Source organism: Anticarsia gemmatalis, chromosome Z, assembly GCF_050436995.1.
Source record: "Anticarsia gemmatalis isolate Benzon Research Colony breed Stoneville strain chromosome Z, ilAntGemm2 primary, whole genome shotgun sequence".
NCBI lineage: Eukaryota > Metazoa > Arthropoda > Insecta > Lepidoptera > Erebidae > Anticarsia > Anticarsia gemmatalis.
In genome coordinates this window covers 10,711,533-10,738,549 of record NC_134776.1, presented here as the reverse complement: position 1 = coordinate 10,738,549, position 27,017 = coordinate 10,711,533, and the positions used below count along the sequence as shown (strand labels likewise).

The following is a 27,017-nucleotide window of genomic DNA, read 5'->3' as shown; positions in this document are numbered from 1 at the left end:
TCTGCAATTATTTGCATTGTACAACACTAATAGAGAACGAATTTATTTCTAAAATTGTAGGTAGTCGATCGATTGTGTATTCGAAATTTAGCAAAAAAACAAAAGTACTTACCTAAATATAATCACGTAGGTATCTGTAGAGCCCTGCAGCCGTCTTAATTTTTATTTGAAAACCTGTGGTCCCGAAAACGCTTCACTCATACGATGGTGACCAAAGTTGCCGAGAAAATTTACTGGATATTCTCGACAAAATCTTTGTGATGATAAGGCTTATTTTACTGATTCCTTGCAGCTAAGCCAATGTCAATATTGTTATAAAACATTTCTGTTCCAAAACTTTCTCCCATGGATGTTTTTGCTTTCTCTTAGTATTTAGATTTTAAAATCCAATTATGGCAACACTGATCAGAATATTACGTTTTTGCATCTCGCTCTCACTACAGCATACACGTATATATCTGTAGCTATAGATAATACCTATTACTGTGTATTTGTCTTCGTGTCCCTATCCTCTGTTTTTTTATTTAGAAATTTTAAATGTTATATTCTTGTTGAGTAATCTTTTGAATCACACATGAATTAATTGCTTAATGAGCAAATGTTTTACTCACAATTCTTGTGACAATGAGCCTGGTAATCACATATTTATGTATGGCTTGATCGTCTGTCACGGGTGTTACATATAGTGTATCAAATACATAAAAAAGAAAGCGACAATGTCTGGGCTCTCAGTTAGTCGATGTGATGTTTGAGTGCGGTAAACTTAGAGTGACAGATGAGGAAGATGGGTTGTTGATGATTACCCAGGTGAGCGAAGTTCGGATCGCGTAGCCACCAGTCAAACGTCAAGCCGTTCTACGGATACCCACTGCCGGTTCACCTTAGTTACAGACGTCTTTTTCGTTATCCACCATGAGCTGGCTGCACAGAGAATTGGAGACAATGGATCCTTCCATTTTTTTACAATATTCACCCCCCAATGGGCTGCCTCAGGAGTCGAAGTTGGCGACCTACATGGTACGAAGTTTGGCATACTTATTTTATTGTAGATTTTATAAGAACTTTCAGGTGACTCACTTATACGATTTTTCAGAATCGCTCTACTTCGACACCTACAAGATCCATGAATCAGGCACTTGGAAAGCTTAGTTTGGAGTCCTCCCCAACTGCTATCAAAAAGGTATATTTTTTGTTTCAATTAATATTTTTTAATTGAATTTTTAATAAAAGAAAGTTGGAAATTTGTATTATTTTTGTTTCAGGTTGTAATCACAGAGTTTGTTCCCATGAACTACTTTGCTCAGCCAAATATAATGCCGGACTCTCCTGAAAGCTCATCACCTCTATCCAGTGTCCCCAACACATCACAAGTCCACCAGGTAAATATATTTGATTAAATGTTTGAGTTCAAATCAAAATATTTATTTTGATTACAATTTACTTGAAATAATGAATAACATAATTATAATAATTTTTTTGAAACTTGTTTCATAATTTCTAGCAGTATTTTATACAGATTTACCAATATTAATGTGACAAAGCTGGTTGTTTAAACTATACAATTAATTGTTTACATTATATTTATGCTAACCATCATAATTATATTCATGAATAATAATAAAACAATTGAATAAAGATCTCTACATTTTATTGTCTTTGAAATATCAAAAGCTGGTCTGAAACACTTTAGCTTTCTCTTTTTTAAATATGGTCTGTTTTTTATCACAGGAAAATGTTGGTGGCACAACATATTTTTATTCCACAAACTCGGACAGCTTGAACACTTCAGGGGGTCTCAACTCCTCTGCCTCTATGGGTAAGTTAATTTTAATGACTCTGATCTCATTTCCTCAATATAACATTTTTTTTATCCATAATTCCATTATAACATTAATATGTAGTAAAATAGCTTCTTGCATTTAAACTACCAAACCAATTAAAGTAAATTTGGCTGCTGATTAATAAATCCATAATATATTGCTGTTCTTTTTTAATTTAGTACTAGTTTAAATACTTCCCATTCAATAAAATATAGCCTTTACTTAGTGTTTGGTGTAATAACATTTTTATCAGTTGCAATAGGACTCTACATAGCTATCACTAATTTGATCAGTTAGAAATTCCAGTTACAAAAAAATTTTGATCATATTTTTCCTGTCTAACAATCATTAAGATTCATCTCAAAGACTTTGAACATAAAAAAACACAGGGTTTTCTATTTTTTACATTTTATGATCATGAAAATGCAGATTTCGATGTTTATACTCTTTTTGTCCTTTTGATAGGTATTCTTTGCAATTTTAAGATCATCTTAATGCAGAGGCTGATTAATGATTAGGTTTTAAAGTAGGTTTTATATTTCTATTGTTCACCAATTAATGGTTGCAATTGTGAGCACTTATTTTCTCCTAAAGACAGTAACGGAAATCAGTATCCTTATTATCCTCGCGATAGTTTAAGTATTCTCGTAACCTCCTAGTTTCCAATCAAGTAATGTACCGAGATAGTATCTCGCATGTGTAAGACGGTATTGCTGTACTGCATCTCGCCTATTGACTACAATGATATAATCTACGTCGCCACTCGTAGGATCCTTTCAGTAATCATTGCAAATTGGGCCAATGAACTGACTTGCAGTGGGACTCGTACTGTACTATGTGCCCTCAATAAATCTGTTATTGTACGGCTTGATTTGTTATACGTCCGCGTATATCTAATAGATAGTCTTATAGCTATAAATGTGAATAAAAATAATTCGACACCTAAAGTCCTTAAAATATACGTTTCATCGACTCTGAGCTATCGACAATGGTATTCTCTATCACTCGCAATTATTGGTTTTTCTATTTACATTCTCTTCTAAATAGAAACGTGTTTCGATGAAAAACCCCATTAACATTATGTTAAAACTTAGCTCGACTTTAAATCATGGTTGTGTCAATATATTTTTTAACGACGTTCCGCAATATATTTAACGACTAAAATGAATAGTTTAAAAAATTGTTGATAATTAGCATCAAACTTGCAAAAGGTACAACTTAGGTCGTTATAGTCCAGGCACAGATGTATACACGTGTTATACCTAACGGGATGTGTGCCAGCCCCCTAGTTCAATTGCTTTTAGTGGGAGACAAGACATTTAAGTACTTTCAATTCACACAAATTGAGGTTTGAAAGAAAGTTTGTATATTCGAATTTCAGAGGTACTTACTTACTTATCTACTGCTAATATAGGCTTTTAAGCATACCTGGACCCATAATGCACTGTACATTGTAGTTTAGTAAACCATAAACTTAGGTACCATCTCCGATAAAATGAGGTCCATCTTGGCATCTTTTTCTTAGTCCCTTTTGTACGGCTAGACTTTCGCAATACAATTCGACGTGGGAGCATGAAAAAGAATCAATCACTATTTCTGGTCCTGTAAGGTTTCCCTACGATGTTTTTCTTCGCCGCAAGCAAGTGATAATTAACTTCGAACTGCCTAAAAATAACTAAGATCAATGATCCTAGGTCAAGTGGCGAGCTTGATTTGTTAATTGAACTTCGATCTTTTATTTATAGAATAGTTTTCATCAGACACTACTATATTACATAATGGTTTCATTAACAATGTATGCACTTGGACTCTACCCATAATTGTAAAGTGCTCCTTAAAAATTACACATTGCTTCGTGACGTCATTTACGGGTTCAATATTCTTTTTGGTAGTACATCATGGCTAAGGGAAAATAAAACATAGCTTAATTTTTAAATCAACTTTATAGTTATCTTAGCATTTAGATATTAGAAGATTTACTTGACGATATGTTATCGACGCTAATCTTTAGCATTAACTAGGCAATGCTTTGAGTATATAGAAATATTTAACAGCGAGCTGTAAAAAAGTATAGTATGTATTGGAAAGCTATATTGCATCGTAGTTTATTGTACCGACTCTATCACTGCTATGCAGATGTGTTTTACTGGAATGAACTACAAATTAAGTCTTGATTATCACAATGGCCAAGTACGAACTAGGGACTAACTTTATCTATTATAAAACGAAATAACAAATATTATTAACGCATACTCAATGTTTTGTCTTCAGGAGGATCAGAAGCATGCCTGAGCGGGCCCGTGGGCGCCGGCGCTGCGTCGCCGTATGCCACACAGATATACTCCGGCACGCCCACTCACATGGGGCCGATGACGTCCAAATCAGGTAACTATAGACTCATAATAATTGGTATAAGGAGATAGAGACGGGCACTTCTATGTTTCAACGACCTGAAAAATACATTATTGATAGTCTTAGATCTTGACTTTTATGACATTTATGATAGTATTCTTTGTGAGCTCCAGATTCCAAATTATGTCTTAGGTGTGTATGCTTTTTGTAGGTATGACGAACAACATCAGTAGAGTGGAAAAAATACCAAGAGATCTCAACATTACATTTAGTCATTAATAAAACAAATAATAACACAACAGCTGTGTAATGACAAACATCTTTACCCCCATTTTTATGTTGTCAACGAGCTGGCGAACATTACATATTTTACTGTCGTTTTAACACCTTAGTGATATTTAATTATTGCAATTACATGCTGTGCGAGTTATAATAGACATTAGCTGTTCAACAAACCAGTGACCACTTAACATGATTGTAAGATGTCACGTGTGACAAATAATGCCTTTAGTATACGTATTACGTACTACTTTCTTATGTTATCGTACCGTATATAATACTAATGCATTAGTTCACGCATTATTATGACTATGTGCGCGACTGTTTTCACGCTAATTCGATTCGCGTAGGTATATGCAGACCCTAATGTACTTAGGAGTGGAATTCTGTGCCCACTAATCACGCAGTAGCGTAGGAACGTAACATTATACTTTTTCTCATGGGTATAGACTAGCAAGAGCACGCCCTGACTGTTATTATGCTTCGTAGGTTGTTTATGATCCCATGTATCATTAAAAATAATAAGTAGTAAAGAACTGTGTACAAAAATGTTTGTAATCTCTTACGTATACGTACACATTCTACGAACACGTTACATATTCCTATAGCTAATCAATAATGTGGGCAAAAAAACGATATTTGTCGATGCGGTTTCCATTACGGGTTGCGTGTGTGATAGAATATTTAATGCACGCCATACATTTCAACGGCTAAACCACGAATGTTCAACCTAACGGTACTTTATTTTATAAAATAGTTTCTCAGTATAAACTGGCTCAATTTAAATAACAAGCGCAGGTCAATAACACTGGTATTGAAGCTAAAACTACATTTTAAACTTAAACCAAGCGACGGGATTCACGCTAACTTCATATGTTTGCATGTTCATCTAGTTTTTATGCTATTATGTATCCCTTATTTTCACTTGCACTGAATAAGAAGCCTTCTGAGCCAGGCTAGTTTGATTATTATGTGTTATCGTAATAATGCATTTTAAGTAATTGAACCAAAATAGGGAAACACTAATAGTAGAAATAGGTTTGTTGGAGTGAGGACTATTTTAATCAATAAATCATCTGAGCAAAGGTTATGTTTCGGAATGAAACGGGTTTAGCCTTAAACCCAAACTGTGTTGTGCAGGTTTGGCTACTAGACTTGGTTTTATTCAAGTTATATTAACTAAACGATTAGTGTGAAAATCCACATTGAACGCAATCAGTTAAATCCATGTTTTTTTTATCGTGCTACTGGTCGGTTACGGATTAAAGCGATTAATAGCTATTGAATGGCATTTTAATTATCTATTAAATTGATGTGCAATCGTAAATGTAACTCATTGATGCAGTTATACAGAAAACATAATAGGTGTTTGTTATTTTCTTAGATCATGACGAATGAAATTTTCTATGAAGTTCTGTATTGTTATGAAAATGAACTATTCTATAACCGTAAAATAGAGCTGAATACTTGTTTAGATTTTATCGAACATCTAGTCAAAAGATAGTTTTTGCTGATGACCTAGCTGAGATTTTAATCTTTACTACATTTACATCTGAAAAGACTGTTTGTGCTAGGAATAGTTGTTGCATCACCTACGACGCAAATGGTAGATAAAAACAAAACACGAACAGAATATTCTAGAAAGGTAAGAAACCAAAACTTTTGTGGTTAACACAATGTGCCGGAAACCGAACCCTTAGCACAGCAAGCGGCTTTTTGCACTATAAGTGCCGTCGAAATGATAACCTGGTCTATTAAATTACAAGTTGTTAGTTTATCAGTCAGTTATTACGTTGTTGTGCATTGTTTACTCCGAGGTGGAACGGATGAGCCCCTTGATGGAGACACAATAATGAATGCATGCCACACACTTGCTACGATTGACGCCAATTTGCACTGACTTGATAGCTTCCGTTTATACCGGCCGTGTAATTTAACAATTTCCTTTCATAAAATATGCATGCGCTTGTTAAGGGTTGTTAGGAATTGCAGCTGGTACATGCAATAACAAAACTAGCTCTCAATTTAAGTCTCTATACATCATCATCATCTAGTGCAAATGATTAAGATGATGACTTCTTTGCACAATAGTATATAAAGAAACTCTACATTGAGAAACCAACTCCTCCGTCCTCATTACGTCTGTTTATTTACGATAAACTCAAAAAATACTTAACTTGTTTTTTAGGGTTTCACTAATAAATGAGGTGATTCATGTAGAAAGTATATGTAACTAGCTGACCTGCGCAACTTCGCTTGCGCCAAGAGAAAATATCTCCATACCAAATTTCATGCAAATTGGTTCAGTAGTTTAGGCGTGATTGAGTAGCAGACAGACAAACAGACAGAGTTACTCGCATTTATACTATTAGTATGGATTTAATATTGTTTATTTAAGGTATAATACATAAAATGTCAACTTGAAGATGTAGGATAAATAATCGGCGCTACCGTCCGGTTCCGAAAGGACTGCTGTATTATATTGAGAAATAATGTGTGTAGAAATCCCAACTATTTTCATTATATTATAAATACACTAGCTGACTGCTGATATAAAAACAAAGTGTCACTTAGGGGTATGAAAAATAGATGTTGGCCGATTCTCAGACCTACTCAATATGCTCACAAAATTTCATGAGAATCGGTCAAGCCGTTTCGAAGGAGTACTGTAACGAAAACTGTGACGCGAGAATTTAGATATTCACGATGTAGCAGATATGCGATTAGAAATATTCTGTTTGTCTAACTACTTTTGTTGTTGAATATACGACGTACTTGGTATTTGTTGTTTGAGCTAGGAATCTAGATGTGTACTATACAATTGCATATTGTGTACGTACGCCTAATTATGTTTTAAAAACAGTATACAACATTCTCCTAATAATTGATATCATGTTAACGTAAAAAAATCTTGTTATAATAATTATTTGAATATTTTTTATCTTTTATGCTTGTTTAAGTCTGTTTATAGTAATATCGATAATAATGATTGTGTTATTATAAATAATCTACAGTTTTTATAATGCAATATTTATGTGTCTATCTAAACGGATTTAATTATAAACTCGCAAAATAAGCACCATAGGAAATTATAAAATGTATGTTCAATTAACTGCTATAGTCTTTGTAATATTACTTTTATTGTCTTATTCTTGTTATATAGAACAAGGACACTCAATTAACAATATTATTAAGGAATACACAAGAAACCAAACAAGTAAATGAACTTTAACTAGTTATTCAGGAAAACTAAGTAATTCATAAAACGTTTACCTGTATACCATTTTAAGTTAACTACTTCTACTACGAAGATTTATTGAAAATAAAGTCATAAGACAGAAAGAGCCAGTTTCATAGTATAAAAATAAATTTATATTTCTTTTCTATTAAAAAAAGTCGAGTCCCGCACTAAGAATTGCTCTTGTGTCGCGGGGACTTTTTACAAATATACAAACAACAGACACGAAGTACAAGTAAACCCGAAGCAACTATTTGTGAATCGCACAAATAATTGTTCCTTGTAGGAATCAAACCCAAGACCTCTCGACGCACTGGTATTGGCGAGGTGTCCAATAAACTGTCTTCTAGATACAGTGACAGCAAGTGTATGAATATAACAAAAATAAAATAAAAAAATTAAGGTATTGATAAGCTCTTTCAAAGTTATTAAGAAGTAGCGAATAAACATGTACTCTTTAAAATGTAATTATTTCACGTGCTTGCTACCTTGAATCGAAAAAGTAACTTGAGACATGTGAAGCACGTCTTTCATATTTTTCGTTGGGATTCGAGAAATGTCTTCTAACTTCTAATAGACTTATCAATTTAAACCGATACATTTGAAAATAACTTGTTTTCTTAATAACTTTCACACTTTTAAACTTCGTATTATAATCTCACTATCAGATCTTCAGATTGTGATAGGATTGTGTGACTGATAGATATAAGGTAGTTGTTATTTCTATTGGCTATAAAACATGTACGTAAAAGACTTGACTCAAAAAAGTTCATAGAACTTATTATCAAACTTACCTCACATTCCCCTACCTATTCAATTTTTTCCCATCTTTCAGTAGAAGGATTTCGATCGGTTTTCTATTTCAGTCTTATCGATTGAAACTCTGATTCCACACCCTTGGTCGACAAACAGTCACGCGTTAGTTTACTTTGGCGTATTACTTTGATATAAAAAGCTTTTGAAATGAAATACTTACCACAAGTTATTTGCAGCATACTTAGGTTTATCAAATAGTTATTTCATTTTAATTCAATACACACTTTTGAAATTATATCTACCTTTAATTCGAAAGATCCTAAGTACCCTACATTTTGTACGACTAATGGCCAGTTTTACTGTCTAGTGTCTATACATAAGTGTCAGCTAACCTACTTGTTAAATAAAGTGACAATAAATACACAAAAACAACTGTCAACATTTTATCTAATATGCTACTTAATAGAAATATGTAGGTGGTGCAACAGGGTTTTAAATAAGACTATATTAATAGACTCAAGGCGTACGCATTCGTAAGCATTCCCTTAGTCTTAAAGAAGACAGCACTAGAACAGTGATAGGATAAACTGATTTTTTATAGAGTTTCTATTTTTAGTTCACGAGACATCGTGATATATGAGCCTTGTCGTGTAAAGTCTACTGTGTAAAAACAATAAAAATGAAATGCGAAATATTTCCAGTATTTCCTTACTTGTAATACGATAGAATTCAATGTCAATGCAGAGTAATATTTCATTGTAGTCGCGAAATAACTACATACAATGAATTACCATACATTACGCAATGCTTGCCCACTGTGTGCTGAATTGTGATAGGACATGGTTGAATGCTAACAGCGAAGCATAATGCCTATATCGATTTTCTATTTTTTTACATTTAACACCTTGTAAGTTTCTAAGAATAGTTGATGTTAATATTGACTTGATGATTATAAACAATTGCTTTATTTGATCTAAGCCACGTCAAAGGCCTTCGGGCAGCTTGAACAACTTTGAAACTAGGTTGACAAATAACCACACGACGTATGAATAAATCTGATCTGGCGTTAGGGGTCTACTAGGATGTCTCGGACTTGATACCTTAGACGGGCAAACGGTTTCAGGATTTCATTTAGTCACAGTAATTTCATATTATGCTCGATACATGTTAGTACGCTTAGTTATATATAAAATACTAGTCTACTAGTACTTATAAGCCATATTTTTATTCTGTATTGCCTATCCAATATGGTTTTAAAAACTCAGTATTGATTTTGTATCGAGGAAATGATAAAAAAGGCAGAGAAATGTTGAGTCATTAAAAAAATACACAATGTTATTTCTAGAAATATGACAACGTATCTTATCTTGATAACGATACTCGAACTAAGCTTTGAAACGTTTAGGCTCATCACGTTCTATTGTCAGGTATAATACACTATCAATTTCTATCTAAAGTAATATGAGAGACAGTTATAAGGTTTCCCACGACAATGACTCACGTATTTAAAGGAAATGAAATGCATTTTTATAGCGAAGGTAATTTGCTGTTGTTAGTATGTCACAGTATCCGCATGCGAAATGCTTGCATTAAATATTTTGCATTTCGCTTATCAAGCACTGCAACATAGTAGTTTGCCTTGCAATGCGATTAGATACACAATTATTTACTGCTGATCAATGTTTTGCTTATAACTATCTGGTTCAAGGACGTATAAAACCGTCTGTTCAATACAAAATGATGATTAATGTCTACATTGAAACGTTTAATTATAAGTCATTTTATTAGGTCGATTTTACATCAACAATATTTTTATGTTGATCTTGCAACTTACAATGTTACATGTTGTGGATTCGATTTCCCATTCAATGTAAATGAAAACATTGTATGTCTCAATTACAGTAAACAAAGTAGTTTAAGAAAATGCTGATGCGATGTTCTGGACTGTTTTAATAGAGTCGTTAATTGGAGGGACTTATAGGGTATAGTCTATGCTATAGGGTATAGGCTATAGTATAAGGAGGAGACCTAAGCCTGCCACAGGCATGAGACATCATTATAAAAAAACTCATTGCTATCCTCCTTGTTCGAGACAGATAAAATCTGTTTATAAATAAATAGCTATGAATATATAGAAACTGTAGTTTATAATGCTGGCGAAAAACAATCATATCTACAGCACTTTCAAGAAGTAACAGAATAATTTAGGAAAAATCCACTCAGTCTAAAACATACAGCTGTAATAAAGAATAAAAGAAATAATTATTATGTTAATATATTGCCCCAGCTTACTTTATACATGCAAGGCCATGAAATAATGCCGCAAATATGTTTTCACGTGCAGAAGCGAAGTGCGACACTGATTGATCCGCGGTCCTCTAATTTGCTATTCATAAAGGATGCATTGTTATGCGAGATTTAAACAGTAACTGTTTGTAAAACCATGAATAATGTGCACTCATGTATTTATGCTGTATACAATATTTCCCTTATACAACTAAAGTTATTCGTATTCGTTCTTATCCACTCTGCAATCTCATGCTTTTTGTTCGTGAAAAATATCTCCTACATTTTTCTATTGTGTATTATTATCTCTATTGTTAAATAGTTCTAGTATTTATATTTCTTGAATAGTTCCTTTGTTATTTATGTGAATAACAATGTTTTTTTGTTGCATCAAGGTCTTGCTGCGTCGTTCTACATGCCCGAGACGATTCGCTCGGAGATATACCAGAGAAACGACGATGTGTTCTTACAGACCGATCTCCGTCAATACCCAGGTATAAATGACAGTTTTATTATGAAATACTTACTTCTCTAAAACCACATGATGCTAAGGGAACTGTCCGATGAATTGAATTGTAAGGAGTATATAAAGAAAAGGCAAATCTACTACCGAGTAAATGAGAAATTGAATATTTTTTTAGAGGCAATCGATCCCCAACGAAAACGACCAGTTATCTTTACGCGAGGGAATTTCGCGCTGCGTGATAGGTTCGATGCCTAGCAGCAATGAACTTTTAAAGTCTCCTTAGTATAATTTATAGAAGTAACTTGACTATACTTCGTCAACCTTATTTCATTTTTCTATCGATTATTTTATTAATCTTTGTTCCAGACCTTCCCGAAAACGTCGAAATGTACTCCGAATTGACTCCCCTAGAGGGAGCGGCTCCGCACTCGATCGCGACGTCGTACCGCGCGACTCACCGACAGAGCGGCGAGCACTACGCTCTGAGGCGCCTGCACTCGTACTCCACTTCGGCAACTAAACGCCTCGAGATGTGGAAGCAGATCGATCACCCCAATGTCGTGAAACTCCATGACTGGTTCACCACCAAGGCCTTTGGTGACCATTGTTAGTATCTGCTAAAAAATCACTTTCTTTTTTATTTTATAAGCTAGCGCTATCAAACGACGTACCGCCCCGTATGTGATGACGGAATTTCACTTGACAAGAACTTGGAAGTTCATCTAAATGTAGTTATTTAACGCTGAAAGAAAGATAAAGAAAAAGATAGAGGAAAGGTGAAAGATAGGAAATAATTCTGGTCACTACATTTTAAATACTTAGCAAAAAACAGCTTGGATTCTTTTAGAGCATACAGACAAACAATTGGTTTTTAATTCGCATTTGGCGATTGCAACGTACCATGAAAACCTTCAAAATGTGAATTAGGATAAATAAATACACTGAATGACTTTAAGCTTTGAGCTAGTAGGACCATCACCATTCCTCCATAATAATATCGTTGGAGTACTAAAGAGTCGAACTAAACGCTTCGTAAGTTCCTTTTTAGTACGAATATGTAAGGTCTGATCTGCCTGCGTATATTTTCCCGTACAAACACAATCCTGGAAGTTTCAAAAAGTTATCTCTCTTGAATAGGCATGCTCATCGTCACTTGCTATCTGAAGAAATGAGAGACAAATGCCTAATCCAGAATTGAATAAAAAAAAGTTATTTTATAGTTCTGGAGAAATTAAGTAAAGTAATTCAAAGTTGTTTGTATTCAAAATATTGTTATCTGTAGGACAAAGATACGTACTAAGTTACATCACGTATTTCTTCACTGCAGTTAGATAAGTATTGATAAAGTACTATCAGCTATTTCCTTAGACATAAGTCATAATATTACGTTATTGTTTGCGCAACTGACATTGGTCTGAAATAAGTTCTCTTGCAAAATTTATATCTCATTTATGACTTTGTGTAAAAAATTGTATTATATCTTTTTAATTTTGTAAATGCGAAAGCTTTTGGGGACATGTTGGCGCTAGCTATTGTTGTAAGCAAATACTAAAGAATGTTTTTTTGTTAAATTGGGCGCATAGATAGTTCTTAAACTAGATTATCAACGACGGATATTTTACCGTAAAAAAAATTCTTCGTGTCGCATGATGGAAAACTGGTATACAAGCCTAAAATTGGTTGTATATATCATACAGAGGTAATCTTAGCAAATATTGGTCCCTAGGGTATATTTATATTACACGATGTAAAAAGTCACGTCATTGTTATTTTTTGTTTTGTTTGTTTCTGACAATTAAGTACTCAGTCAGATCAAAAAACAATCCATAAGCAATGTCGTTTTGGACACCTTTATCAGGTGCGATTTAATAGATAGTAATAATAATCAATTATAAAGATTATACGAATCAAAACAACGCCCTAGACTTTAATATGATTACGTACACTCAAATAATATACACAAAGTTATGATGACATGATATGGAAAATGTTCTATCTTAATAAAATTATTTTTGCTTCCTGTAAGAATGAAAAGACTTGTAGTCTTGCATTCTTTTTAAAACAAAGACGCTAACGTGAAGAAAATTATATTTTAAGATTAATTGATACAAGTAAAACATATTTAATGTTGGTATTAAGAACGTAGATATATGAAATTATTATTTGGGTTTTTATAAAACCTGATATAGGCCTTATCCGTACCCACACGAAAAAATACTGCATGCCGTTTTTCACAATGAACTGCTACATCAATGTTTAACAAGCAGTAAAATCAATTTCAAAAACAAAGATCGGCTGCATAAAAACTTTTCCATATGATTTAAATGTTATTTATGTATCGGTATTGATTCCTGAGTATATACCTAACACATGTGCGAACGGTGTGGCGGCCATACTTTATAAATATGTGAATTTTGATGCACTTTAAGATACATACGTGACCTCTGCATACAGCTGCACTCCGAAATGCGACGCATTTCGACAAATTACAATTTATAATTTTTTATCAATATGCAATCGGGTCGAGCAGAATGACACAAATTTATTATTCCGAAAAAAATAAACCCTTGTGATCCTTTTACCGATATTCTGATTTTGTCTGAAATAAACGGTGAACATTTTAAAGTGTTAATGTGACCACCGTAATAATACGTTTATCGTTTCTTAGCTGTCAAATACAATTAAACTTTTAGTGGATAATGTACATTTCCTAGTAAGCTTTACGAAGACGCTTTGTGAAGCTTTACTATTTTTATATACTACTTTTTTAAAAGAGAGAGCGAGAAATTTGCGAGTTTGTGTGTATGTAGACACTAGACAGATTCACCGAAACAACTTTAAACGTTGTAATAGTTGGTTATTAAATATTAATGGACAAATATAAATTTAGGAAGCTTATAGTACGCATGTTTCCACGCAAAGTCAAAAAGCGAAGAATTATAAACAAATTCCTTGATGAGTATTTGTGTGTTGTCGCAGCGATGGTGTTGGTCTACAGTTACCACCCGGCGTGCGTGACGCTGATGAACAAGTATCTGTCAGGCGCCGCGGGCAGCAACTCTTCAGATGCTAACGGCGCCTTCCACGACCCATTCTCCTCTGACCCTGATGCTCCAAGACCGTATACCCATCAGGTTTGTACACTGCATTTAAATTTATGTCTTACTGCTGAGTAAAGACCCCTCCTCTAGACTTCCAGACGTCTCTGCCACTGGTGGTTTTCCAGGACACTGCAATAACAAGTATTCAGCTTATAGCTGTGCAAGGGTCTAGAGAAATCGGAGAGAGGTTTGACCTGAGTACTGTGCATAAATAAGAAAAAGTTATTAAGTTTCCTTCTGTAGCGCGTTGCAATAATTGAAGATGACTTTCTTCATTAGATGAATTTATTCTTTTAACTTAATTGACTACATTTGTCTACTTTAAATTCAATAGAGCTATTAGTCTGCATCTATCATATGCAATAGAACACTGTATGAATGAATCTACAGGTACATGTGAATAATGTATGAAATTCATAGACGCCAGACCGATGGAAAACATGTGCTAAATCCGATTGCTTTAAAACTTTATACAATGCAATTCATACATACACTTACTCGTTATATTTATTCTCTACATTAGTTTATAGTGGGGTTTGATTAATTGCCTATGAGTAAATAAAATGTATTGTTTATTAGAAAAACGCGATGCTCCGCGCGGTGGCTTGCGGCGCTCTGTTGCCCGAGGCTGTGTTGTGGAGCCTCCTCGTTCAACTGACGGCGGCTCTGCGAGCTATACATACTGCGGGACTGGCTTGCAGGTAAACACACTACACATTTTCTACATAATTACATAGAGAAGTGAAGATATATAACATTTTAGACAGTTCTTCGCGAGAACAATGTCTAATCTATCAAAAATAGAAACGAACTTTGCTATTATAAAAGTGCATGATGTAAAGTCGCAAAACTAGTAAAGATGTGCTTTAAGGTGAGCTGTGTCAAAAAACTTACACGACGTCCAAGTTTCACGCGTAAAGTACGTCCATACCTTTCAATTACTATCCTCAACGGATAACGTCTCAGTACATCTCAAAAATATTCCGTTAGCTTAAGTTATAATCTTGTACAAAAAATAAACAAATAAACATGCCAACACAAGCTCTTCAAAAAACGTACAAGTATAAATACGTGTATATTGTCAACAGAGGCCTGGACCCCACAAAGGTCGTGATGAACGGATGCCGCGTACGCGTGGCCTGGTCTGGCGTGATCGACGCTCTGCACGCCAACGCGAATGACGTAGCACAGGTATTAACAATATTAAATTAACATTCTATACAATATCACTCCACAGAACATTGATAAAGGTTTCTGTATTCATTTGAATGATTTATTGAGGGCATGCAAAGTCCCCATGCACTTGGCCAGCGTGGTGGACTAAAGGCCTAACCCCTCCCTCGGTTGGGAGGAGAACCTTGCCCAACAGTAAATGGAAAAAAAAGAAAAAATATGTATAGTCCTGAAAGTAACCTTTATTTTTAATATGATGGTCACCCGATACATAAGTCTTATCTAAATGCATTTGTGTTGTAGTGTCGCGGTTTATATGAGTACCTGTCAAAATGTAGTTACGTACATTCGGTTACCTACATTAGCGAATAACAGTATTTCAATAGCTAGTAGGCAATTTGTTCTATTTTTTCACTTAGGACTTAAAACAATCGATCAGGTGTATTGACATGATGAATGACCGTGAAATATGATGTTTTTATAGTCAGCACTAATAGCGAAGACAACGCTAAGCGCTCGATAGAGCAGTCATACAATGATGGATTAATGGATAGATGATTATGCAAACATCATCAAGTATAAAAAAACGCATGACTCACCGAGAAAATCCATTAGAAGACAGTGTTTACCTACTTGTATAGTATTTCACACTATCGGCTCACCACTCAAAGGGGTTGGGTTACTACTTCACACCTGATTTATGTGTGTGTTACTAGTCGAATATAACATTAAAGTAACGTAAAAACGAATTTCTGACTTAATACATTTACAAAAGGTATGAAATCTTCGAATGTTACGTCATAAACTCATTAGATCTTGCTGCAATAAAATACAATCGAATGCAAATCGACAATGGTTGACAAGAAACAAGAAACAACCGCCCAAATGCTTTTATACAAGCGACAACTGCTCGCTTAAGCAGTATGTACACCGCAGTACCAGCTCTATTTCGCTGATCAAGGAACTTTCCGTCCGACACCCGCTGGCCCGTTTCCCAGAGCAGCAGCAGCAGCAAAACAAATCTTTAATGAGAATGTGTTTTGTACTAGGCTCAGCAAGATGATCTAACAGCTCTTGGGCGGCTGGCCCTCGCGCTTGCTTGCCGCACCATCCACTGCGACAACCTCGCCGCGTCCATGGAGCTCGTCGCCAGGACCTACTCCGCCGACCTTAAGAACCTTATACTGTATGACCAATACTTATTACTATTGCTGAATATCACCCGCAAAATTCCCTTTGGACATTACAGTTTTACGGATTTTTATGTGCTTAGTTTTCTTGATACATGTATACGACGAGCTGACCCGCGCGACTTCGCTGCGTCGCATAAGAGAGAATGGGTCATAATTTTCCCCGTTTTTGTAACATTTTTCATTGCTACTCCGCCCCTAATGGCCGTAGCGTGATGTTAAATAGCCTAAAGCCTTCCTCGATAAATGGTCTATTCGATTTTTTCAATTCGAACTAGTAGTACCTGAGATTAGCACGTTCAAACAATCAAACAAACAAAACGTTGGAGGCTGGCCTGCTATTCAAATGAATCATGGGCACGAAGTCTTAACTCTTGGCTTGTACAGGCCCTCTAATCTTTTTTGGTGAATATGGTGTATTTTATTACACAGAAATTTACTTGATATGTTTTTAAAACATAGTATTATTAGTCTCTCTCATCGTATGATTAGTTGTCAACCTAGTGTCAAAGTTGTTCAAGCCGCTGGAAGCCCTTCGACGTGGCTTAACGACTGTTATTTTAATTGACAACAACCGGGACCGACGTTTTACGTGCCCTCCGAAGCACGGAGACACCCAGTTCAAATACCACTATGCCGTCACCCATCTACGGACCGCGCCAACGTTTGCTTTACCCACAGATTGTTTACCGCACCGTGATTTTTCTTGAAAGTCATGGCATATCAAAATCCTCCTTATTTTAATTTAATACATTATTGTTTGTAAGCATATAAAGCTGAAATCAACATTTTAATGCACGTGCCATTTGCATTGTCATTGATATATGAGCTTACCGATTCATATTCACGATATGAACGTGTAAAGTGATAACTTGAATACGGCTATATTGTGTGCTATATTTCTATGGGTTTTTTTTCGGGTTAGTCATATTTATGTAAAAGTCACATAAAAATCCGTAAAACTAATCAAAATTTCTGTTTAGGTGGGAAGTCAAAATTTGGGACAATGGGACAGTTTGATACATCAGCTGTTGACATATATTCTTGTTTGGTGTTATTTTGACGTTTTTTTAACAATATTTTTATAATTTGAACGCTAGGTACTGCCTGAACCAATCCGTTATTCGGACCGACACAGAGTTGGCAATCGCAACTCTTAACTACGTATGTTCTTAGAATATTCTTTCAGTTTAACGTAAACAAACGTATTGGTCGTTATATTTAATTATTTCTTTTTTGAGTTATTTTTATTATTTTTATGCTAGAAGTTGATGTTTTTGTTGTAAACCTAATACCCCAATCCCTGTTAGGAGAGCTTATTTTGTGACGAAAAGGCTTTGAATGTTTCAGCCCGTTGCAACCTTTACGTGTAACTGGTAATTGTGAAAATTCTAGATGCTTGTACTTATATTGGAGGATCACGTATGTTTGTTGTAACGCTGTATTGTGTTAAAATTCCATTAGGTATTTATTATCAACGTCGACCGCACGCCGCTCCGTCACTGATCTCATGCCGATGATAGGTGCAAGGTTTTACACACAGGTAATTTTGATGCTTTTTAAGTATATAGGTTCCTTTAGTAATTCCTTCTTATTTATAGTTATATAGAAATAAGTAAAGCTTTTGTGCGGGATCTTAGTGCCTCGACGTTAAGTAGAAGTAGTTATACTATTTAGTGGTGCATGATTGTGTAATGCTTGCGTATTAGTTGCGGTTTTAATAGAATAAACATAGTTATAAGGTGCAGTAGACACCAGTCCCGTGTTCAATCAGTTTGGTAACATGAGATAATAATATTATTATACAAGCTTACAATTGTCATTTTAATATGCTGATGTTCAGCGGTCATTGGTGTGTATTGTTCATAATTACAACTGTCTTTGAAAATTTGTTGTATAGGCAAAAGTATCTTTTAATGATTCAGGTCGAAGGCTTGGCTTCGTTCGCGTTCATCATTCATTCATGTAAGGTTGATATTATTATGTTAGAACATTAGGTTTCTCGGAATAGTGGTTCATTTTAATAGCACTCATGGCTTTTATGCGTCCAAACAATTAGATCGAGCAATACCGGGGAGTCCACTAACACACCACTTTAGTAGATACGTATGTACCTATTACTTGCTATCGCGTAAGCCAAGCCAAATCAGATACACGAAATATAATGAAGATAATAAAAGCACATGTAACTTCTTTATTGGACTGTTCGAGTAAACTTGATGTTGTGTGTTAGGTGGAGGCACTGGAGCGACGTGCGGATGTGTTCGAAGACCAATTGGCTAGAGAGATCGACAACGGAAGACTGCTGCGTATTCTCATCAAATTGGGAGTCGTCAACGAACGCCCTGAGTAAGACAAATGCATTCACAATTCTATACATAAGAAACATCGACTGCGCTTAAAGCACATCGGGATAGTGACCGATAGCAATGGTTATCGACACAGCCTTCGAGGTTCGGAAATAATGATTTATCGCAGGTACTTGTTGGATCCTAGGCTTTTTATTGTTTTATAGGTATTAAATATTTTACCTAGTGTGGGCGTTGTGTTTAGAAACCCTGTCATATTGTGAAATCGTTTGTGCCCTTGGCAGGAGAGCAACAAGTGAATTATGCACCCTACACCTGACCTTTAAGTCATCTTACTCAGGACCTGTCTATTTACATAAACGTTATGTTGTTCCAATGCATTTCACAAACATAAGGGTGTTGTCACATCTTCTTTATAATGCCTAATAATATAATAGTATTTTCTTATTTTGTGGTTATTGTTGTAATTTCTTGAGGAGCGGTTATAAGAGTACTCCTGAACGGTAGACAAGACAAGACCACAATCTATTCGGGTCGACAAGGATATTATTTATAGTTATATGTTTGTACTTATACTGGTTGTGGAGTGTGGATTGTTCGAGACGGTAGGTACGAGAGAAGCATCTTTCCATTGTAGGCACATTGGTCAAGAACGCACAAACGTGATTTAATAGAATAATATGTCCGATTACGTTGTTATAACTCGGCAACTGCATACGTTCCCTAGCGCGTATTATCACATTGCAATTCCAACGTGCGCCAACGGAAACGCTTATAACAGTTATATAAACGGTCATTTGCTGGTTAACACTGTTAACAGTTCGCCCCATTCAAGTACCTACTTCGACTTCGCAGAATATTCTTCTTGAAGATCAAATCATTCTTACAAGTATAATGTTGTCTAAAAATATAAGTTCATAAGTATTATATTCTTTTTTACAAGAGAACAAACTTTTACAAAACGAGGACGTAGTCATTGTATGTTTCTGCGAAAAAGGGCCTCGAAAAGATTAAACAAAAATAAGTGAAAAAGAAATTCATGGTTCAATAAAAGGTTAACCAAAATAGGAATGTATTGTTTAGTGCGTAGCGACAAGGGCATGACGTTAGCACACATATAAATCTGATACATAGAGCTGATACTTTCAGTGATACCTGATACTTGTTATTGTTATGACTGGAATAATTTATTACGGTTCAGAGCACTAACGACTGCGCCCCTCTCTATAAATGTAACTTTATCATCTATAGACATGTACCTACTGGAAGTTTCTAAGAACCCCTTGCCGTAAACAACGTCATTGAGGTAGAACTAATGCATCTTCATTGTACTTAATTCCATTAGACCTTGTCCTTCATCTTTGAATCGTCCTTTGTAAAGCAAACAATGAGAAAAAGAAAATATGAGGTGTTTTTACTCTGAGGTGTCAGTTAGGTCGAGTGACATGAACCTTTTAGATATTTTCAGCACAATGTAATGCTTATATCTACTTATAGCTTCTGATAATAGGTGCAGAATTGCGATTGTTCGATAAATAGCTTTGTTATTTTCCACGAGATAAGTCCGTCCTATGAAGTTATTTCTCACACGAGGTACTAACACATTAGAACCGAGCTTCCAACTTTGCGTCTCCATGTTTAGTGCAATGCTAGTAATGGTAAAAAAAAATCATGATTTTATTATTTCGACGGTAACATAATCACTTCGAATATTCCCTTACTATTTTTGGAAATAAAATGTATTTATGTGTTCTGATTGGCGGTAAAGTTATGTGATTTTAGTTTAAATGACTTTGTCAGTCGTATATTAATAATTTATTTTCGTTAGGTTGAACATGGACGCTTCTTGGTCGGAGACAGGAGATCGCTACATGCTTAAGCTGTTCCGCGACTACCTGTTCCACTCGGTGTCCGCTGACGGCAGGCCTTGGCTTGACCAAGCGCATCTCGCACACTGCCTCAACCAGCTCGATGGTGGAACTTCAGCTAAGGTACTGGTCATTACACGTGATTTACGCTGTAGGTAATTTTATTCAATAAATAACATGTGCCATTTATTTTGCTTAGGTGGAGCTGATGTCCCGCGACGAACAAAGCGTCCTGGTGGTTTCCTATGCGGAACTGAAGCACTGCCTCGAGCAGGCGTTTGACGAAGTGATGCAGGCGGCTGCCACTGGCCCCTAGCTGCAGTCGACTGCGAGCGGCTACACATTGCAATAATCTATCAATCAAGTAATAATACATGGCTGCCTTCATCGATGTAGCTCGGAATACCGGTACGATTCACATGCCACTCGCACTCATCTAAACGTTGCCGTCTCATGCTCATCATTACAATGAAATTGATTATATTTTTTGTGCGAGCGACGTGTCGATTGTACCTCATCTATGTATTAACACGTGTTAGTGTGCGTTACATGTGCATTTTTGATGATGTTAGTAGTCTGGTAAACGAGTTGTAAATGTTAAAGTAATTGTAATGTGAAGCCGTCGTGCTGGTCCGTGTTCAATTCTGTCATCCGCGAGTATAAAATATTTTTGTAGGTGCATCGCCATTTCTGTGCTGGTTTCGTACAAGTTATATTTGATGGCAGTTATTGAACGAGCGGCGATATCATAGTTATTATGTCCTCTTTTGGGATATACAAATCAGAGGGATTACCAAAAATAACATTGTAGTTGGAGCTCTTGGGAAATATCGTAATATATTTCAAGTTAAGTTCGCGTCGAACAAAATATTAATCACGTTACGTACTGCCTGAAAGTATCGTAAGGATTTGATTGTACCGCGGTCAGAGTTTTAAGGTTTTTTGTCGTTACGATGTTTACCCTCACATTCGGAGAGCTAGCCACTCTTAACGATATCCCTTATCGGCTCTCTCGCCTAGTCTGGTATTGCGACTCGGTAGAGCCACAGAGCATGTGTAATTTGCTTTTTAAGGTCAATTCCTAAATCTGGGTTGTAACGCGATCTCATTTCCGAAGCGATCTCGACCCGATTCATGAACGCTTCTCAATAACTGCGCCACGTTACAAGTGATTGATTTTAATTATTAATTTTCGTGGGTGATTTTATTTCTTGACTATAAATTTTTATCACATCCACTCGAAGCTTTAAGTGTCCAATAATAGGTTTTATAGGGCCTTATCGATGTACCGTTACGATCAGCCGCCTGAACAAACGCCACAAACATTCCAAACTAACAACAACAAATGATGGGAGCGATCAAATGACTGTTTCGAAATTCTGAATTGAACAGTCGGTACTGTCCGGAGGTGGTGGCACGGGCCATACCGCTGCCTCGCCTTTCTATGTATCGAACGACATCTTTGTACGTTCGCTTTTGATAATTAACGAGACTATTTATCTGTTCAGCACAACTTTCTATCACATAGTAAGAGCGAAGTCTCTTCGTCGCCTAACCTAAGCTATGCTGCGTTAATTATTCAAAAGCGTCCGCATAAAGATTGTTAGCTTAGTAACTGTTACGTCACGTAGATCTGAATTTGTATGTGTCGTGGGAGGGCGGGTAAGTGCGAAGAGCCGGGTCTGTTAATCTTAGCGGAGATCATAGTGATCTCAATAATAAATCTATGGCAATAAGTAACTTTTTATATGGCCGCGGATGACGTGCGTCCGCCCTGCCCTCTTCAAAGCACGTTGTTTCATTTCATTTACAATGTTTTATTTCTTGCCAACTATCGCCTCCTTAATCATTACCTGAAGGGCGATCACGAATCACCTACGAGTTAGTCATCGTGTAGCTTTTGGCGATTTTTGTGCAGAAATGCCATCGTTTTAAAGATATTGATTAATTACTTATACGTTATGTCTAAATGACGCCTACACCTATGTGTCCGACGTTTCAATGATATAAACTTGACATATCATGCTCGATAGAAACTTCGCGATCGCCCCACAGAACATGCCGCTTGTTCGATCATGTCGATGAAACCGTTCGGCAATCAACGTTCCACAACAAGCCGTAAGTTCTAAACTTAAGGTTTCTGCAGAATGACAGAGCATAGACCTATCGAATTTATGTAAATAATTTTCATTTTATCAAAATGAGTAATTATTTTAAAAGTTAGTCGACGCTATTTATCTAGATGTAAGCAGGGTAAGTGAACAGAGCTTTGGCTAAGTAAACACTTTTCAAATAATTTTGCTATGCACTATTTCAATTTAAATCATGCCATCCATCCTATATTGTGATCACGCATAAAATTATGTATTCAAATATAAATCATACGTATTTTTGGAAATATGACATGCGGCTCATCTGCGGAAACCTTAGAGACTACCCATATCCTCGTATTGATACAGGCAAGCCCTTAGCCCTTCGATCCTTGTGGTAACTTACGGGTAAACTAGTGAGTTACCATATTTTAACCATACCATAATTATGTATTATTTTATTTGAGTTAAATGAAACTATATATAAATAAACAGAAGTGCGTGCCGCAATAAATGTAATAACTCTCAGTTGATTATTCGCCATAGATATTGTAGCCACTTTTATTTTTACCTTTGATATTCTAGTAGAGGCTATACATGATTTCATCTCCATACTTAGAATACCTATGAAATATAAATCGGCCACGATCAATTTAGTGGGAACAGTGTAACAGACGCTAACGTTTATTTCAGTGCCGTCGTAACGGCGGCGGCGCTCGTAATCGTTCCAGAGTATTTTAACACTTTTATTGACTTCAGAGTATTTTGACTCACGAACAAATCAACTGACAATACCCTGACAAAATACATTTATACACAAATAAAATGAGCAATATGAAATACAAGCAATAAATTAACATGACTGCAGCTTTTATCATTGATAGTCTAAACCGAATTTTATCTATAAAATGATGATGAAATTTTACTCGGCACGCACTCCTAGTTTTAAATATGTAGACGTATAATTATGTTTCTATGATTTATTTATTATTTTTTTAATATGATGTAGGCATCCCATTGTTAAATTTGCAAATTCCGATCTATGTAGAGATGGACACGAGAATAAAAATATTTTGAGATAACTATAAGTGTATATTTTTTTCTAACAAATAAAACGTTTAAATTATCGGATTGTTTTATTTTTGTCGCAAGACAGCTGTAACCCTTGGTATTGAATTCCTTTAGATTAAGTAGTGACAGCTCTGGGTACCTGATAACTTTCCGTTCCTTATTTCCTACAATGGTTGAATGATTTCCTTAGGCCAATTAGGTACGAATATAATATATGTACGCACGCTTTCTATTTAACTATCTAAGTTTTAAACCTTTACAATGATGGTACCCTTTATGCTCCGACCTCACACTGCCTAATTACAGGTTGCCACGATGAAACCGTGAAAAGGGGCTGGCAATGTGCGTACATTTCTTAGATATGGTCTAATTAAAAGACTCCACAGGTAGGTAGAGGAAAGTCGGGTAAAGTGGCCACCGGCTTTGAATAGCTGTCAGTCAGTTTTGTAAACACATAATAACTCTTACGTTATTTTATCTATTAAAGTCGTCGTATAAACGAAGTTTAAACGTCCCGTTAGTATTTTAATGCTTATCTAAATAAATATAGATTTCGTTACGTCCAAAGTCGGTTTAATAAGTGGTTTACCCACCTAGTACAGGTACAGTGCGCTCTTTTTTGACACAGATAAAATTCGCATTTTCCTAGTACCTACTTAGCGTTACTAGAGCAAAATCAAAGCTATTCCGGTTATTCTCAATACGCTGTACTCATTGTTTCTAGTAAATAAGAACGGTGACCATTTCACCCGACTTCCCTTCTTAGCAGGAAACGCTGATACTAGCAGTCAGCCTTCGTAGGACGTGGGTAACTATAATAAATACTGAGAAGTAAAGAAATATTAATAGAAAAAGTACCGGAGGATCGTGTATCCTCCGGTACTTTTCTATTAATATTTCTTTAACGGCAGGAACATAATAGTACTTATACAGAACTAGTAGCTTGATAGTATCTAATAGGTACCTAAGCTGAGAGAGATGTATTACTATTTATATGACCTTAGCCCCGGCATCACACAGTCGACTTCTGACAAATGATGGGCTTAGCGTATTTTTCTAGTACCTACCTACTTGTAAATCTTAGTAAAGAAAAGACGTTAGGCAAAGTGACTATATCTCTTTTTAATATAACACACAAACTAATATATGCGCTAGGTAGGTAATGTAGGTATATATGAAGCCGAAATATGTAGTTGACTACTTAGTTGCACAGTGAATACAACAATATTGCAGATTAAATTTCATAGTATTGACTTGCAAACTTGTTATTGTCATGGGTCATGTTTTATTCATTTTGTACATTATGCTCCTCAACACAAGCATATTGGCAGACAAACAATAAATATGGAATGCTTGCAATCTTTACTTCATATGTTCATGTATGAGTCTGCCCTGATCATGAACTTGAGAATTATCTAGAGGAAGGCATCTTATCTGTGATCTGATTTAGATACCTAACGGATTTCTTGGTTCGAACAACGGTGGCTACGTAAATTCGCAAAGGATATTTGTGTGACTGTTTATACTCATAGATCTCCGAAAGTACTAGAGGAAACGATCTATATAAAACTTATTATTATTTGGCTAATATTGATATGGTAAACTAGAATTCAGTAATAAAATAGACCAGATACACTATATTTTTAAAAATATAGAAATAGCACCTTATCACAAATTGTTGGAACTGAGCATTTTTTATTGGTATTTTAAGTGCCAGACATTATGAACTTAATTAACAACAGCCGCGCGGATCGTTCTGAGGTAAAGCTTTGCTTGCCGAGGCTGTTCTGTGGATAGGTGACCATCTTATGCATATCAAGTTCCTACGTGTTTCGGAAGGCACGTTAAATTGTGGGTCCCGGCTGTCATTTTCAAAAGTCTTTGACAGTCGTTAACAGTGGTCAGAAGTTTGATAGTCTGACAACCAGCCTTACCGAAGGGTATCGTGTTAAAATCCAGGTAGGTAAGTGGGTTGTGGAGGTCCCAAAGGCAGTCGCTCCATGTAAAATACTGGTAGGTATCCAGCTGCAGCCGGAGAGACTGGAAGCCGACTCCAACGTAGTTGGATGGAAGACTAGGCTGATGATAAGATAATGGGCTATCTGTACCTGTATCTGTTTACTGCGATGTGCATAGTAATGGCATCTTAATAAAATTTGTTAAATCTGATGAGCATTTTATTTTGTACGAACATTTGAAACATCTTACGTGGAAACCAAGACCTCCTCATCAAGAAGTTCAAAGCTACAACGAAGATGTGGTTGTTAGGCGGTAGGTACGTAATAAAATAATTTATTAAGTATGGAGAATCTGCAGAGAGTCCGACCTCAAATATATTATTATATCTATTTAAGGTAGGTAGCTACTTATTTAACTAGCCTGCTTGATTCTAAAGATAATTAAATCAAGATTAAAGAGTCGGCCGAAAATTCCAGCATCGAAAGTCCCCATTGAACAATCTCGAACGAGAGAGAAAGGAAGAAAAGAAGCTTTATGGACCTGTTGGATACACTAGTGCACTACCGTAACACAAACAAACAGGTCACGGTGAAATGCAATATTTATGTGTAAGTAAGCGTATTGTGCAGATAGCGCATCAATCAATAAAGGCCCCCGCCCGGTACAGGACCAATCGCAGCATACAACGTTCCGTGCGTAGGTAGTACCTATTAGTAACAGAATGTATATCAAAATCAATAAAACATTAGCTAGCACCAATCACGAATCTGAATCTGTTCCTACAGTTCCTGGGCTTTATCGGCACATTCAAGATACGACTGACGATTATTTTGTCTGGCAAAACTATGCTCGTAGGTACATCCTCCGGCTGTAAAGCTCGCTATTGCTTGGTGTGGAGAATATTACATCCTTTTGATTAATCAGTTCCTATTTTAATTTTATACAAAATATTTATTATGTTGCCTATTGCGTTATCTTAAATCATTTTAGCTATTGCGACAATGTTTTATGCTCAATAGAATATATGTATTTTAGAATGCTGAAAGTAAACCGTAGTAA

At 35.7% G+C, this 27,017-nt stretch overlaps 1 protein-coding gene across 1 annotated transcript; it reads left to right on the top strand.

The window, feature by feature from the left end:
• The first annotated feature begins 432 nt into the window (after positions 1 to 432).
• Positions 433 to 24,054, top strand: PAN3 (Poly(A) specific ribonuclease subunit PAN3). The gene is made up of 15 exons (XM_076135395.1): positions 433 to 1,017; positions 1,094 to 1,180; positions 1,263 to 1,379; positions 1,729 to 1,816; positions 4,092 to 4,205; positions 11,127 to 11,225; positions 11,564 to 11,803; positions 14,177 to 14,331; positions 14,878 to 14,999; positions 15,387 to 15,489; positions 16,521 to 16,657; positions 18,126 to 18,204; positions 18,895 to 19,010; positions 20,799 to 20,961; positions 21,038 to 24,054. The coding sequence occupies exons 1-15, from the start codon at positions 913 to 915 to the stop codon at positions 21,152 to 21,154; spliced, it is 1,842 nt and encodes a 613-aa protein (XP_075991510.1). The 5' UTR covers positions 433 to 912; the 3' UTR covers positions 21,155 to 24,054.
• Positions 24,055 to 27,017: the final 2,963 nt, after the last annotated feature.